This window comes from Tiliqua scincoides, chromosome 11, assembly GCF_035046505.1.
Source record: "Tiliqua scincoides isolate rTilSci1 chromosome 11, rTilSci1.hap2, whole genome shotgun sequence".
NCBI lineage: Eukaryota > Metazoa > Chordata > Lepidosauria > Squamata > Scincidae > Tiliqua > Tiliqua scincoides.
The window spans coordinates 12,793,948-12,808,828 of record NC_089831.1 but is presented as its reverse complement, the minus strand read 5'-3'; the positions used below and the strand labels follow the sequence as shown (position 1 = coordinate 12,808,828).

The 14,881-nt window shown below is 48.4% G+C and overlaps 1 protein-coding gene across 1 annotated transcript; it reads right to left on the bottom strand.

Moving 5' to 3' along the window:
- Nucleotides 1–8,810: 8,810 nt before the first annotated feature.
- Nucleotides 8,811–13,669, bottom strand: PPIA (peptidylprolyl isomerase A). The gene is made up of 5 exons (XM_066639771.1): nt 13,491–13,669; nt 10,022–10,052; nt 9,823–9,911; nt 9,405–9,577; nt 8,811–9,141 (listed from the first exon to the last, which is right to left on the bottom strand). Exons 1-5 carry the CDS (start codon nt 13,557–13,559, stop codon nt 9,006–9,008), a joined length of 498 nt encoding a protein of 165 aa, XP_066495868.1. The 5' UTR covers nt 13,560–13,669; the 3' UTR covers nt 8,811–9,005.
- Nucleotides 13,670–14,881: the final 1,212 nt, after the last annotated feature.

The window sequence follows — 14,881 nt, the reverse complement described above, 5'->3', positions numbered from 1 at the left end:
GTTAGCCAGGTATATATGGCAGGAGATGGTCCTTCAAATAGTGGGAGGGAAGTAAGACCAGGCCAAGGCCTTCTGGTGCCAAATGCTGCTGTTTACCCCACCTGCTTCTCCCTTCACTTCCTCTGTTGTCACCCTTGTGTCACTGTAGGCTCCTTGGGGGCAAGGACCCAACTTTTTCACTCTACATGTTCCAAGTACGCCAACAGCACAATAATAAAATAATAATGTTCTGCCCAGTTAGCAATCCTCCCCTGGGGTGAGAGTGCTAAATAAAGCTTTTGGCAGATAATGGCAACTTCCCCAGTGGCACTGAGCAGTCAGCATGTGCAGCTGTGAGAAGAGGAAAGAGACCTGTGGCGCACTACTCCACCATACTGTGCTTCAGCCACCACCTGCAGTAAGAGGAAAGTTTCAGGGTGAGGGCCACAAGGTGGCGCTGTCTTTCAAAGTCTTCGCAGTGCGAGGCTGACAAAAACCGCACAGCACCTTGTTGACAGATCAGGGCACCCAGACAGAACATCATTTCTAAGCAGTATGTAATTATGCAGGTCTAGCAGCACTTATTTACAAGCGATTTGGGGATTTTCTTTCCAGGGTTCTCTCTCATCTCTCATGACTCATGCCAAAAACCTCTCGTTGGATGGATTGCTGCGGTTTTAATGGACAGATTGAGGTTTCACAGATTTGCAGGTGCTCTTTGGCTTTATTACAGGCTTTTAAAATGTTATTATCTATTAGTATTTTAGATAATACTAATGTTAGTATGTTAGTAACATGTCGCATGTTAGTATGGAACATGTCGCATAGGATGCTTGGGGAGAAAGGTGGCCAAGATGGTGGCCAAGATCAGGGGTAGGTAAACCCCAGCCCAGGGGCCATTTGTGGCCCTCAGAGTCCCCCAATCAGGGAGCCCCCAATATACAATGAGCCTATGGCCCATCAGAGACTGTTAGAGCCCATGTTGGCCTGCGACTGTCCGTCGTGACCGCCAAACACAAGCTGCGGACAAATTTTGAGCCTTTTATAGTCTCCAGGTGTTTTCTGCTTTTCCCAGGGCATTACTTTAACCCCCAGCCCTTTGCCTCTGAAAAACTTATGACTCCATGTGTTCCTGGCTTGGTATGTATGTTTTCATTGTGCAAGAGGCGTGTGGTAAACAGTTCATAGTTCTCATGTGGTTCTACATGCATGTATTACAGTTCTCATGTGTATTATAAAAAAGCTCAGTAAAATTCATTCATTCATATAAATTCCATCTCTGATATATTCATTTATGTAAATTCATTCACATTTGAAATGTAAATTAATTCTTTTTTTTTCTCCTGGCCCCCAACACAGTGTCAGGGAGATGATGTGGCCCTCCTGCCAAAATGTTTGCCCACCCCTGGCCAAGATCATCCCAGGACCCAGCTGTAGCAGCATCTACTTGCTCTCATCAGAAGAGTTATTGATCAGTGCAAGCATTTCAGGGTTATCTGCTTATTAAAACACACACACACCCCTGTGGACCCCAATCCAACACACACACTTTGAATCCAGTTTAGGACATTAACAAATCTAACAAAAGCTTTTGCACACACTCACGTATAATCGGGGATCCTTGGGCCTGATGTCGCACGTTAGATGAGAAGGGTATTCTTCTCCAGTTTTGTCTAAGGAAGGGGTCTATGCAACTCAAAAGCTGCTGCATTCAGTTGGCCAGGAACGGCCAACTGAGGCAGTTGTGTCAGGTGGTGAACTGCTGGTTGCAGGTTTGCCTCTCTTCCTCCTCCCTGGATTCAAAAAGTAGAGGGGTATATAGAGCAAAAGGGGAAGTGTGAAGGAAGGAGAGAAAAAGCTGGGCTAGTGTGCCTCTATCACTCTAACCCAGGGGTTCCTAAACAGTGCACTGCAACACCCTAAGGCGCCATAAGGTATTCTCTGGGAATCCATGGGCTCTCGGCTGGCCAGCCAGCTAGAAGGCTGCACCGGCTGCTGAAAATGGCCAGTAAGATGCTCTGCTCGACAGGCAGGGCTCCTGCGCACTTAGAAAGGCCCTCCCGCCTGTCCTGAACCTGTTAAGGGCTATTTCCAGTATCTCATGTGGTCTCCGAACCTGGAAGAAACTGGTGCTGATGTCATCACCAGTCACTTCTGGGAGTAGTGCCCTGTGTTTGCAGTGCATGGAGGGTGTCGCAGAACACCAAAGATTGGGAAGTGCTGCTCTAACTTCTCTGCACTTCTGCTCCATTCCCCCTCTTCCAGCTAGTGGGGAAACAAGAAGCCACAGAGGTGCCAGCAGGTAAGGGATTTACCTGCTGGCACCTCTACCAGCAGCATTTAGCATGGCGGGACACCCCACAAGGGGAAAACAGAAGGCTTGGGCCAGCCCTAGATCAGAGGGCTATCACTGAATTTTCTTTCTCAGCGATCAGGCCTGTAGCAGCTTCAAGATGGGCTCCATTGAACAACTGAAAGGACCCACCTTATTGGGGAGGGGTAAAAAAAATCAGAGCTGTTCAACCTGTAGCGCTTGAACAACAATAATTTAGGAAATGATTGACTGACCTCCAGTACAAGAATGGTCCCAGTAACTCCACAGAAGCAGATCACTTTGCTGTAGAAGAAAACAAGATCAGGAAAAGTGTTGAGCCTGGAGTCTTTCAAGGCAGCTGGCAGGTGCTGAGCCTATGGTGGACAACCATTGTGACACTGCGCCTGCTATATTTAAACACAGGCAGGGACTGTGCATCAGACCCTGAGAGCTGTTTGCTTGTGAGTAACATTCCCCTTGCTCAGCTACTGTTCATTCCTTGCTCAGCTCTTTTCAGCCAGTAGTGCTGTGGCATGCAAATTAACCACAAGGCTTGGTCACCAGCTTAGTTCCATCCCAGTCGCCCAGATTGCCAGAGGTTCTCTTGGCTCTTACAGCTATGCACCAGAGCCCCAGGGCAGGCTCTTACAGGGTGTGTCTCTACAGCCTGTTCCTGATGAGCCACCGATTAGGAAGTGAACAAGCCTAAACTGACAGCATTGCATCATTACATCCTGGCCCCGCCACCCACCCCAAAATGCCTCCTCCTCATCCTCTCCATGCTCCCCCCAGACATCTGCTAGGCTGACACAAACGTACCCCACCGGGCCTGGATCCGGCACAGGGAGGCCAGCGCAACTGCTTGTGCCGGCCTCCCCAACTCCTGAGTTGACACAGACGTGCCTTATGGCACATTTGCAACACCCCCCGGGTTGGCACAAGTGACTTGTGCTGGCCTAATCCGGGGGCTAGTATTGCGCTGTGAAGTTCTTTCCAGGACATGAGGCTAAAAAAAAAAAGACATGTCCTAGAAATAGAGGGCATCTGGTCACCCTGTGTGAACAGTGCATGCACGTCAACCTACAGCTGGAAGACAGTCACAGAGGCCTCCCCACTCTAGGGGAATGTTTGTTCCTTTTCCTTGGGGAATGGGGGTGGGCCTGCATTGGCACAGTGGAAAGTTGGTGAGGATTGGGCCCCTAAGTTCCTGCACTGGCGATGAGGAACCACTGGGTGGTGCTCTTTGGCTATGCACATTGAACCTGGGAATTGCTGCAGTGAAAGATGGAGAAAAAAGTCTCTGGTTGCTGGAGGTTCTGCCCATCACAGAAGGAAAAAAAAAAAGGAGGGGGAGCTGTAGATTTCCACCTGTGCCGACTGGGCTGGGCTGTCTCTGCCAGCCAGCTCCTTCGACCTCGCCTGCCTGCTGAGCTGAATGAGTCATGGGGCGCTGGCTCTGTTGGTGATTGCAGCAAACCAGGATGGGGAAAGCTGGATCTGGCTCTCTGCTGCTGGTTCCCTCCTCCCTGCCCCTTTTTGGAGCTGAGATTTCTATGGGTATTGCACCAGCCACGGCTCCCTCCCACCCTTCCTCCCTCTACTGCCAGCCCTAAGTGCAGGGGGATCTTTGTGTTGCAAGGTTCTGGGCTCAGGACCTGGGCACAGGGATCCTCCAGGGCCTGTTGGGGGGAAGGCAGAACACAACGCTGCATGCGTGGGATCTGGGCCATGTTGTGCAACAGAGCCATGTGTGATATTCCCAGGCCTCAATGAGGTGCTAACTCTGCACCTAGCCTTTCAACAAAAGAAGCTGTTCTAGTATTGAGTTCAAGGGTAGATCCAAGCTCCCTCAAACTGTGGCACCAGCAGGAAGGGTGCTCACCAGCGTGGGCTGCAGCTCAAGCAGCCAAGACCCTAGGTCTACTTGCCTGGAAGAGGCAAAATGGGAGCCCAGGTCTGCCCACCCAGCAAACCTTGGCCAGGGAGGCCATTTAACCAGGGGCCCAGATCTACCTGCCTGGAAAAGGCTGCTCCAGAGGGCAGAGTTGGAATGGGAGCCCAGATCTACCCAGCAGGTAGATGTGGGGTCCAAGTCTGGGCAGGAGCCCAGGTCTACCCACCTAGCAAGCCACAGCCACAAAAGCCAAAGTTCAGCCAGAAGCTCAGATCTACCTACCTGGTTGACCTAGGCTCTGGAGTTGAGGTAGTGCTCATGTGTCCATCCCCCCCCCCCAACACTGGATCTGCCAGTTGGGCAGATGAGTCCAATTGGCTCAATGAGTCTGGTGCTTGTTGACTGTCTGGCAGTCGGTCTTCCTGACTGGGTCAAAATTTGAACCAGGCATCTTCAGAGTGCTAAGCAACTGTGTTACAAACCCCTTTCTGCAGGTAAAACTACAAAAACCAGTATTTGTCAAAAACTGGCAGAACAGGAAAACATGTTTAGTTCCTGCTAGTTCCATGACTTGCTAGCTTTCTAAATGCAGGGGAATACATATATGTGACCATTCTCTGCCTGTAGGCCAGTGCAGCCCACAGATTATCTCATGGAGAACAAAACCTTAAAGAGGGCATTGGATGGCCAGGTGCAAGGTGGCAAGGTTCCCTGAGCATGTGGAGAGTGTGCCTTTCCTTTGGAAAGGCAACAAACTTCTCTTGTGGAAGATTTAAGGACAGAAACAGATGTAGACGGTGCCCTCTGCATTTCTGACACCAATTCATCTCTGAGTCTGACACTAATTCATCTCACCTGTACAATGTCTCCTAGTTGACAGGGTAGCAATACATACAGTCTGAAAACATTGCTAGAACAAAGGACTTTCTAATCAGTATCATTCATTTTGCAAAATTAAACTGGTCAAGGCCTTCAAGCTGTTTAAAGAAGAACATCCCTAGGAGTTTCCTTTCTGGAATCTAACATGAACAGAGCCAAAGAGCGTGTTACCTGTTGCACTTGGAAACTATCTCTGGTGTCTTTGCCATTACAAAATGCTGCTCTCCCCAAGTGAGATCCCTACAAATGCTGTAAGCAAGGTAAAGTAAGATGAATGCAAGGGACAAGCTTGGCTGACAATGGGTGGGAGAAAAGGACAGAGAGGGACTGCAGAGAAGAGCTTTTCAACCATTTTCACAAGTACCACCAGAGTTGTGGTGCACAGGGGTTGTGACTTTCCCCTCTGTTCCTATGTCTTCGGTTGCTGCTGCTCTCTCCTCCAAACCATGCCTCTTTTAAAGGGCCAAGCATCCACACGAGCACATCTCCACTTCTGCTGCACCACAGCCCTGTCTCCACTTCCAGTGGGGCCAAGCCAGGTACACAATCACCAGGGCAGAGAAACCAAGTAGTGTTATACACCATGACAGCTAGCTTTGATGTAAAAACACTGCCAAGAGATGCTTCGTAACTGAAACATCACGCTTGCTTCTGGTTTCCACTGCCTGCAGCCGCCCCGTTCCCCACTCTCCTGTCACTATCTGTAAGCTCATTTTTTCACCCTATGTCCAGTCCTATAGGACTAATTCCAGCTCAGGAGTTCCAGAGGGGTTTTGCATACCGCTTAGATTTCTCTGCTGCATTTTTGTTTTAGAATGCAGTAGTAAGCAAGATCATACACCATGATCACAAGTGCCATGTGGCTGTATAATTCATAGATGGGCTCAGCAGAGATACTCTGGGAATCCAACATCATGTTACCTCTCTCATGCTTGGAATACCATTAGTAATAAGTCTCTCATTATTGAGATGGGTATTTCCAGTTGCTGCTCTGGCAGTCTAGCTGTTCAAGCTACAAAATGGAGATCTCCTATAGCAGGCATGCTTAGACTACAACAGCTTTTGGGATAGATTTAGAACATTTCAGGTAACCATGGCACAGTAACAAAGAGGGAAGCAGACAGCAGGATTTGCTGCTTGACAGGAGAACCACGATGATATAGCGATTATGGTGTTGGGACTTAGATCTGAAAGATCCAGGTTCAAATTCCCTCTCAGCCATGACGCTTCCAGGGTTACCTTGGACCAGTCATACCTACCTCCCAAGGGTGTTGTGAGGACAAAAGGAGGGTAGGGACCACCTTGAGCTCCTCAGAGGAAAGCAGGCATACAAATGTGAATAAATAGGCTTGTGAGGTGGCGGAAAGAAGTCCTGACTCCACTTAGTGTGCACGAGCCATCTAAACCAGCATCTGCAAACCTGACTCAAGAAATTTCAATAAAATGGCAATAGCCTATTGCAGTTTACTTTTCCTACTGCTTCTGACCAGTCAATTAACAGGATAGGAACCTCCATGTTGTGTCATGTCTGCACCTCCTAGTTACCTGGATAATGGAGACAAAAAGCTGCAGGCGTGTTGGCTCATGCACCTTCTTGCTTTTTGTTTGCCACAGCTGTATTGGAAACAGCTCCCTAACCAAGCAAAGACCTGCAACAGGTTTTCACAATTGTGTTGCTGTTATAAGCAGCTAGCCAGCCAGGCACAACTGGACACAAATCTTGCAAGTTATATGCCGTGAAGGGATTTTATACAGACCATTGCCAAAAGCAAGATCAACAAGGAGATTAAGTAAACAAGATTACACCAAAATGGCTTAGATAAATCAGTAATTTCTAGCATGAGTTTTCTATAATCCAATTATGACATTAACACATTGGAGGTACACACAATATTTTAGTAGGGTAACTTTTATGAATGGGCAAGCACCACACTACATGTTGCAGGGGTAATTGTGGTTTAAATCTCTGTGTTACAGATTTCAAAATGAAGTCAGGCACTTCCATTTCCCAACTCCTACCATGTCCCAGTGGTAACAGATAAAGGACATGTGGGAAAACAAACCCTTAGGCACACTGTTCCCTGACAGCAATACTCCCCACAAACATGCTTAAAAAGGCCGTATGTTCCAACATGAGCCCAAGAATAGCCCCACACACACCCCCTTCACTCGTCCCTGACATACCAAATCATAAGGTGATCCCCTTGTCCAATAGCAACTTGCGTGGATTCTGCTGGGCCCAGGGCAAAGATGCAAACTGATGTATCCTGTTTAGGCAGTCACAAGAACCTGTTAGTAATTTTAGGTCCTCTGTTGTGAAAGCCCCAACCTCATGAATTTTTACAAGGTATTGACAGAGGCAAAAGAGGATCTCAGTGCCAGGCAAATAAGCATTCCAGTAAAGTAACCCACTTTTGTGACTTATATTAACAGCTGTTGGAAAAGTATATGCAGCATTTGCATACATCTGGAATGCTATCACAAAGCTATTCAGATTCCAAAGTCTGTGCTGGCTGTTAGCTTGCAGGATAGTCAACGGCTGCTTGTTTGGAATTTGATTCCCTGGCAAGTCACTGTTTAACCAGCAAATAGCATAGCAGTACTTCACCTATACTGAAAAACCAAAGACATGCCTTTCAATGAGCATATAAAAAGATTTTAAGCAGGACCCTTAAAAATGGAAGATATATAGGAGAAAGTAGAAGAAATTTTAAGCCATGAGGACTTCAGAACAGTGCAAACCTACTTAGGTCAGTTTCACCCACATGCAGATCTGTGCTTGAATGAGAAAGGTAGGTTCAACTTTGTCAACTTGCTGCTTTAACTTCCTAGACAATGTCAACAGTATAGAAAATGTAGAATGTATTCAAGCCAGCACACCTTTTGTATTGAGGAAGTTACTGATGCAGCAACTGAGCGTTTAGATTTCATGTACCACCAGTAGGTGAAACAGTTTGGAACACTGAAAATATATGGAAGCTGCCAAGTCTTATCTGGTAAAAGGCACTGTAGATTGTGTAATACAACTTCTTTATTGATTGGTTAGCAGAGCCCCATTTTCTAACTCGGGGGTTGGCAACATTTTTCTTTAAAGGGAGTAGATGATCAGCAATGACACTGTCACCAAGCTTTGGGGTTGCTGAGCTACCAAAAAGTGGCCTGTGTGGACTCAGAAGGCTTTGCCTTCCACCCTACTTGCTGCCTACCCAGGCTCATGAAGTTCCTGTAATGCAGGGATTCTATGAGTATGGGTGGACAGTTCCACCTTTCTTCACTTGGTGCATGTCAACTTGGGCAGAAAGTATAGCCTCCCAAGTGGGCTGTAGATTGCCAACCCCAGTTTTAACCAATACCTTCAAACTGAAGCAACACATTTGACAGGCGTGATTACATACTTAGAATGGCCCAATTTGAACTGTTTGCCCCCACCTCAACTTGGGAGCCAGCCTCACTCCTTCAGTGAAGCCAGTTAGCTACCAATGCTCTTGTTTAGAGCTACTGATTCTTGTGACCAAACCTTCATTTGAATTCCAGTAATTCTGTTTTGAGTCTGATAGGACTCATCTTTAGTTCTCTCAAACTGATTTCTTTAAAGGAACTAGGGAATAAGCTGCTCAAGTGGATTAGTATTAGTAAATTCCCAACTGAATCCCCAAATCCAGCTGCATTCTCAAGAACAGAAATAGCCTTTAGGTTAACATACCCTCTCCCCCCACCCCATGCGGAGAAGAGACTAAACTAGCATGTGGTTTAACTCATTTTATTCATTTGCAAACAAACTTGTCTTCAGTCCAGCTGGACTTGAGGGAGCAGAAATTGAAACCCAATAGAAAAGCAGCAGTTAAGTCAGGAGCACAAGGGTTATGGGACTGAAGCACCCCAGGTGGTGTGCCAACCCCAGCTACAGAAGGAATGATTGGTTGTTAAGACAAAGGAATTTTATGACAGCTGCCCACAGTCAGTGATGGTGATCTTCTTGCTCGTCTTGCCATTCCTTGATCCAAAACGCTCCATTGCTTGCACAATATTCATTCCTTCTTTCACCTGGCCAAAGACGACATGTTTTCCATCCAGCCTAAGAAAACAAATGGGATTAGGGGGTCTCTGAACAGCTTGTGTGAATCTAGCAGTGGCAGACTCAAAGTCATTTTAAATGTTGAAAGCTAGTATTCAGAAGGTTCAAAGTCAGATAAAGTCCAAGGCCATGAGAGCAGAAGCGATGCTTAGGCCCTATCTTTGCAAAACTTTTGGTAAGATAGGAACTTCTATAGGCCTGGAATGTGTGTTAAATAAGCTATTTCAACTGAGGCACAGTTTCACCAATGGAAAACTACTCACCAGTCAGTCTTGGCCGTGCAGATGAAGAACTGGGACCCATTTGTATTGGGACCAGCATTTGCCATAGACAAAATGCCAGGGCCTGTGTGCTTGAGGAGGAAGTTCTCATCAGCAAACTTCTCACCATAAATGGACTTGCCACCTGTTCCATTATGGCGGGTAAAGTCACCACCCTGCAGAAAGACAGCACACATGTCCAGCTGAAATCTAACACTGGGCTAAGTAGCCCAACAAAGGGATCTTGTGGTAGGACAGTAATTATATCTACACAACTCTGGTCAAAGGCTGGAGAAAGGACCCTCTTAATGTATGCCATTTGCGTTAAGATTTAAGAACTTTTGAGATTGCAACCCAGTTTAACATACATATTACTTAAGAATCTTTTTCTGACTGAAAGGCTGACAAATCAAATACATACTTGGCACATGAACCCAGGAATGATTCTGTGGAAGCAGGACCCCTTGTAACCAAAGCCCTTCTCTCCAGTGCTCAAAGCACGGAAGTTCTCTGAAAGTAGAGGGAAACCCTTATGAGAACATCTTCCACATCTGCTTAGATGTACAACAGTACTGTTTCACATAAAAGACATCTAGCGTAATTGAGAAATGCTTACAAACCTGCTGTCTTTGGAACCTTGTCGCTAAACAGCTGTGGGAGAAAAGGAGAATAGGGTTAACTCCATATTCAACTTCAATTCACCAGTTTGAACATACCAGTTTAGCAGTCATCCACTAGACCAGGGTCTCCAAACCCTGGCCCGGGGGCCAGATGCGGCCCATGGCAAGCTTCTATCCGGCCCGCAGCCAGCCTCTTGTCCCCTGGAAGTCTCTGGCCCACTTGGCCGAACATGACTGGAACTATGCTCTGATTGTGTCTGGAGGGTGTTTTGAGGGCCAGAGAGGTTGAATGAATGAGCCCATTCATTCATTTATTCACTCATCTAAGTTCCATCTCTTATTTATATACATTTTATATTTAAATTTTTTTCCAGCCCACAACACTGTCAGATATTTGATGCAGCCCTCTGGCCAAAAAGTTTGGAGACCCCTGCACTAGACAATGAAATGTGTTCCTTTTTGTCCATACCTTAATACATCTCTAGCACACAAACATTTTAAAAGCCTGAGTTTTGTTTTCACAGCCTTCTGGTACATGAATAGTTTGCATAATCTTCACAGGTTGGGACTATGCTAAATGTTTGCAGTCAAGAGTTGTATTGACTGGCACAGAAAAATAGTACAGTACTTAATTTTGGCAATAGCAAACCATGCTAATACACACCTACTTTAAAAAGTACCAGGAATCTGTATACTGAAATAAGATTAAGATCCCAAGAGACTTTGACCAAAACACTTTTATACAACTGAGCTTAGTTGGAATAAGATTAGAATCCAGAATTTCCAATGTTTAGAAGATAAAGCACAAGACAATCCATGGGTTCAAGCCACAGAGAACTGGCCTAGCATGCTTGGGGATCAGACTGAAGAGCACTCTAGAGGGAGCTCTTGAAAAGGAATCTTCAAACAAGATGCAGATTCCCTATTAGACCAAGAAGGCCAGCTAAACTGGGCAGGAAGCCATTGATTCTCCATTTTTGTTACCATTCATGCTAATATACAATCAAAGCCATCCGGAATTCACATTGCAAAGGTTTATAGGAATGGCTGTCTTTTCAGGCAAAAAATGCAGGAGCATCCAAACATCTTGAATTTTCAGTTTCAGGATATGTAGCATGGTTAAAGGCTTCATTTGCTACAAGCCTGCAAAATTATCCATTACCCCATATAATTTCAAAATTTGGGAAGCACAGAGTTAAATTGGGAACCGAATCAGAGTGAGCACATTGTGTAGTTGACATATGTGTTCATATTCTTACAAGACTAGTAGATAAGGAGGTTTTGGAGAATTCAAAAAGCACCCCAACTGTGAACAATGCCATGGTTTTAAGTTTGGCACTTAAGGCACTTCAATTTATGATCAATATACCCTTCACATTTACTGAGAGCATTTCAAATTCTGTTCAGTCCCCCCCCCCCCAAGATGGGGAGACTGGATACAGCACTGCCTTGGGCTGAGCACTCAAGATCAGTGCCCATAGGGGTTACAAAATCCTCACAGCAAAGCAAAAATGCAGCCGGGAAGGTCATGGATGCACCCAAAAATGGTCTGCTACATGCACACGTGAGCTATGATACTGCAAATGGGAACCAGCCAGGGAAACCTGCAGACCGCCATTTGGTGCATCACTACACCAAGGGAGATCAGGAAAACAGACAATGGAGGAAGGATACTGAAGACATCTTAATTTATATATATATATCCCCCCCCCCCGTACAATAAAGCACACACAGTAAGGTCATCCCTTCCCATGGCTGTAAGAGCAGGCTGGGTGGAGTGAGGCACCACCAAGCCTCTCCTCTCCCTTGGGCCTCTGCCCAGATCCTGAGCCCCTTGGGGAAGAGGCCTATAGTCTCTCTCCATAGAGCACGCCACATGTACTGATGGCGCTATTAAAAAATGAGGGCTTAGTTCCCAACTTTTTTTTCACTTGCATACATCTTGGTAGCCTATTTTCATAAATTATACCCCTCACATTAGCAAAATGTTTGTAATTAATACAGTTGCTATTATTTCAAATTTCTATGTTGTTGCTACCTGAGAACAGAACAGATTCTGTTCTGGAACAAATTGCCAAGTTCTCCCTCACTGGAGATCTTCAAGCACAGGCTTGGCAGGCACTTGGTAGAGATGCTCTAGGACAGAGGTTCCCTCAGTTGCATAGCCCTTGGCAGCCTGTTTCCATGAACTGTACCCATCATATTAGCAAAATGTTTGCTATTAATAGTCTTATTTCAAGCCTATGTGTTTCCAACTACTGATAACACAGGAACCGATTGCCAGAAACTAGCAGTTGCTGGGGCTTTGGCAGCCTGCTTCCCGCCTTGCCAGCCCCAGGAACCATTCTAATAGACCTTCCCTTTTCCGGCATTATTCAATTCTTTTTCAAGCACTCCTGAAGGTCCTGGCAAGTACCCCTAGGGAGATACATATCCCTGGTGGGAAGTCACTGCTCTAGCGGAATAAAATTACTCCATTAGGGGAAATAGAGGTGCAAGAAACCTGGAAGTGGGTCTTTGCAGCTATTTTCCCCACTGGTTTCCTTTTATCCACTGGGGGGTCTGGAACAGAACCGCACTGGATAATAAGGCACAAGCTATGTTTGTGTGTCCACACACCTGCCTTTTCTGCTTTTATTCAGTTCTTTTCCCAGCACCCCAAAGGTCCTGGTCAGTGCCCTGGGGGTGGCACGTGCCCCCCAGCTAGGAACTCCTGATGCAATGGAATAAAATTTCACCAGGAGCAATGGGGGGGAGTAATGGAACCTAATGGAGCAAGACCACCACAACCGGCTGCCTCCCTCGCCAGCCCTGCAAGACACTCCGCGCAGACCTGCCTTTTCCCCGCCACTGCTCGGTCCCTCCTGCACCCCTGGAGGTCCTGGCAAGTGTCCCTGGGGGTGCGAGTAACCCTGGCTCAGGGGAAGCCCTTTTCTTTGAAAGGGGCGCCCCATCAAGGGGGGACACCGGCTGCGGGCAGCACGACACAGACAAAGGCGGTGGCGGCAGCACCCGAGCTCGCACGCTCTGTCCCCAGGGCAAGGCTGCGCGGGCCACGTGGAGGCGCCGCCCGTCCGCGCAGCCAGCCAGCGCGAGCGCGCGCTTCCCTCCCTCCCTCCCGCAGGCTGCGCACGCAGCCCCTCCCTTCCCCTCCTCGCGTGCCCCTGCAACAGGCTGCGAGCGCAGCACCCCTCCCCTCTCTCTCGCGCGCGCGCGCCCGCGCAGCCCCCTTCCTCCACGCTCCCCTCCAGCAGGTTGCGCGCGCAGCCCCCTCCTTTCCCCGCCTCGAGCGCCTGTCCAGCAGGTTGCGCGCGCAGCCCCCTCCTCACGCGCACTGCGGTGCAGTGACCACCTCCCCTCCCCCCCGCCAACGGTCACCTCCCTCACACCGCCCAGTACCACAGCGCTCCTAAAATGGCCCCACTCCCTCCCTCCCGGCAGGAAATGGCGCCGCCTCAGCTCCCCCTACCTCGAACGTGACGCGCCCCAGAGGCTCGCCGTCGGCGGCCACGTCGAAGAAGATGGTGGGGTTGGCCATGGCGGGGCGAGGTGCTTCGGGAGAGCCGGTGTGGCGGCGAAGGACGCTGAGGCAGCACCAGCAGCGACTACTCTACGGCGCAGCAAAAAGGAGAGCAGGCGCTCGCCGCGCTTATATACCCCGCGCGCGGCCCTCCCCTCCCCCACCGCGTCCGCCGACCTTCCCTCACGCGACTGCCCGCCAATCGGAGCGCGGGGGGCTCGCAGAGCGACGGGGCCCTGCAGCCAATCGGCGCTCGGCTTTTGGGGCAGGGGGCGGGTCCTTGAGCGTCCCGCGCCCAGTGGTGTGGGCGTGGCCTCGGCGAGAGGCGGGAGCCCGCCGGGTGGAGGGAAAGGTATGTCTGCGCCGTTGGGTTCTGAGCATGCGCGGTGGTGGCCGCACTGGGTGGGGGAGGGGGGTTCAGGGCTGAGGAAGGAAAATGGGCTGGAGGCAGGGAGGAGGTCAGCGTGCAGCACGAGCTCCTTACTCAGGAGTAAGCCTCGCTTTGTTCCATGGGGCTTTACTCCCAAGCAGCTGAGCGCAGGATCGTGGCCTCTGCCTGCCAGTAGGGACTCAATGCCTCATTGATTCAGTGGGGCTGCACCCATAGTGCTTACTCAGGAGTAAGCCTCGTTCAAGTCAATGGGGCTTACCCCCAAGCAGCTGAGCACAGGATCGTGGCCCCTCCCTGCACAGGTTTACTCAGGAGAAAGCCTCATTGATTCACTGGGGCTGCACATGCAGCACTTCCTTAGGAGTAAGCCTCTTTGATTCACTGGGGCTTGCCAAGTAACCACAGGATGGTGGCCTCTGCCCCCCCCATTGACTCAAAAGAAAGCCTCATTTCAATGGGGCTGCACATACTTACTCAGAAGTAAGCCTTGCTTAGTTCAATGGGGTTTCCCCCCCATTGAGTGTAGAATCATGGCCTCTCCCTGTTCTGATCTACTTGGAGAAAGCTGCATTAATTCAATAGGGCTGCACATATTTACTCAGGAGTAAGCCACATTTGATTCAATGGGGCTTACCCCCAAGCAACTGAGCATAGGATCATGGCCTCTCCCTGCACAAATTTACTCATGAGAAATGCCTAATTAGTTTAGTGGGGCTGCACATTATAATATAATAATATAATATACTGTATTTATATACCGCCTTTCTTGGTCTTTATTCAAGACTTTATTCAAGGCGGTTTACACAGGCAGGCTTATTAAATCCACGCAGGGATTTTTACAAATTGAAAGAAGGTTCTTTCTTTCAAGAACCACTACATATTCAGGGTGTTACACTCCGATCTGGTTTAACATTCTGGCCTCCATCCTCCCACGCTCCGAGCAGATGGA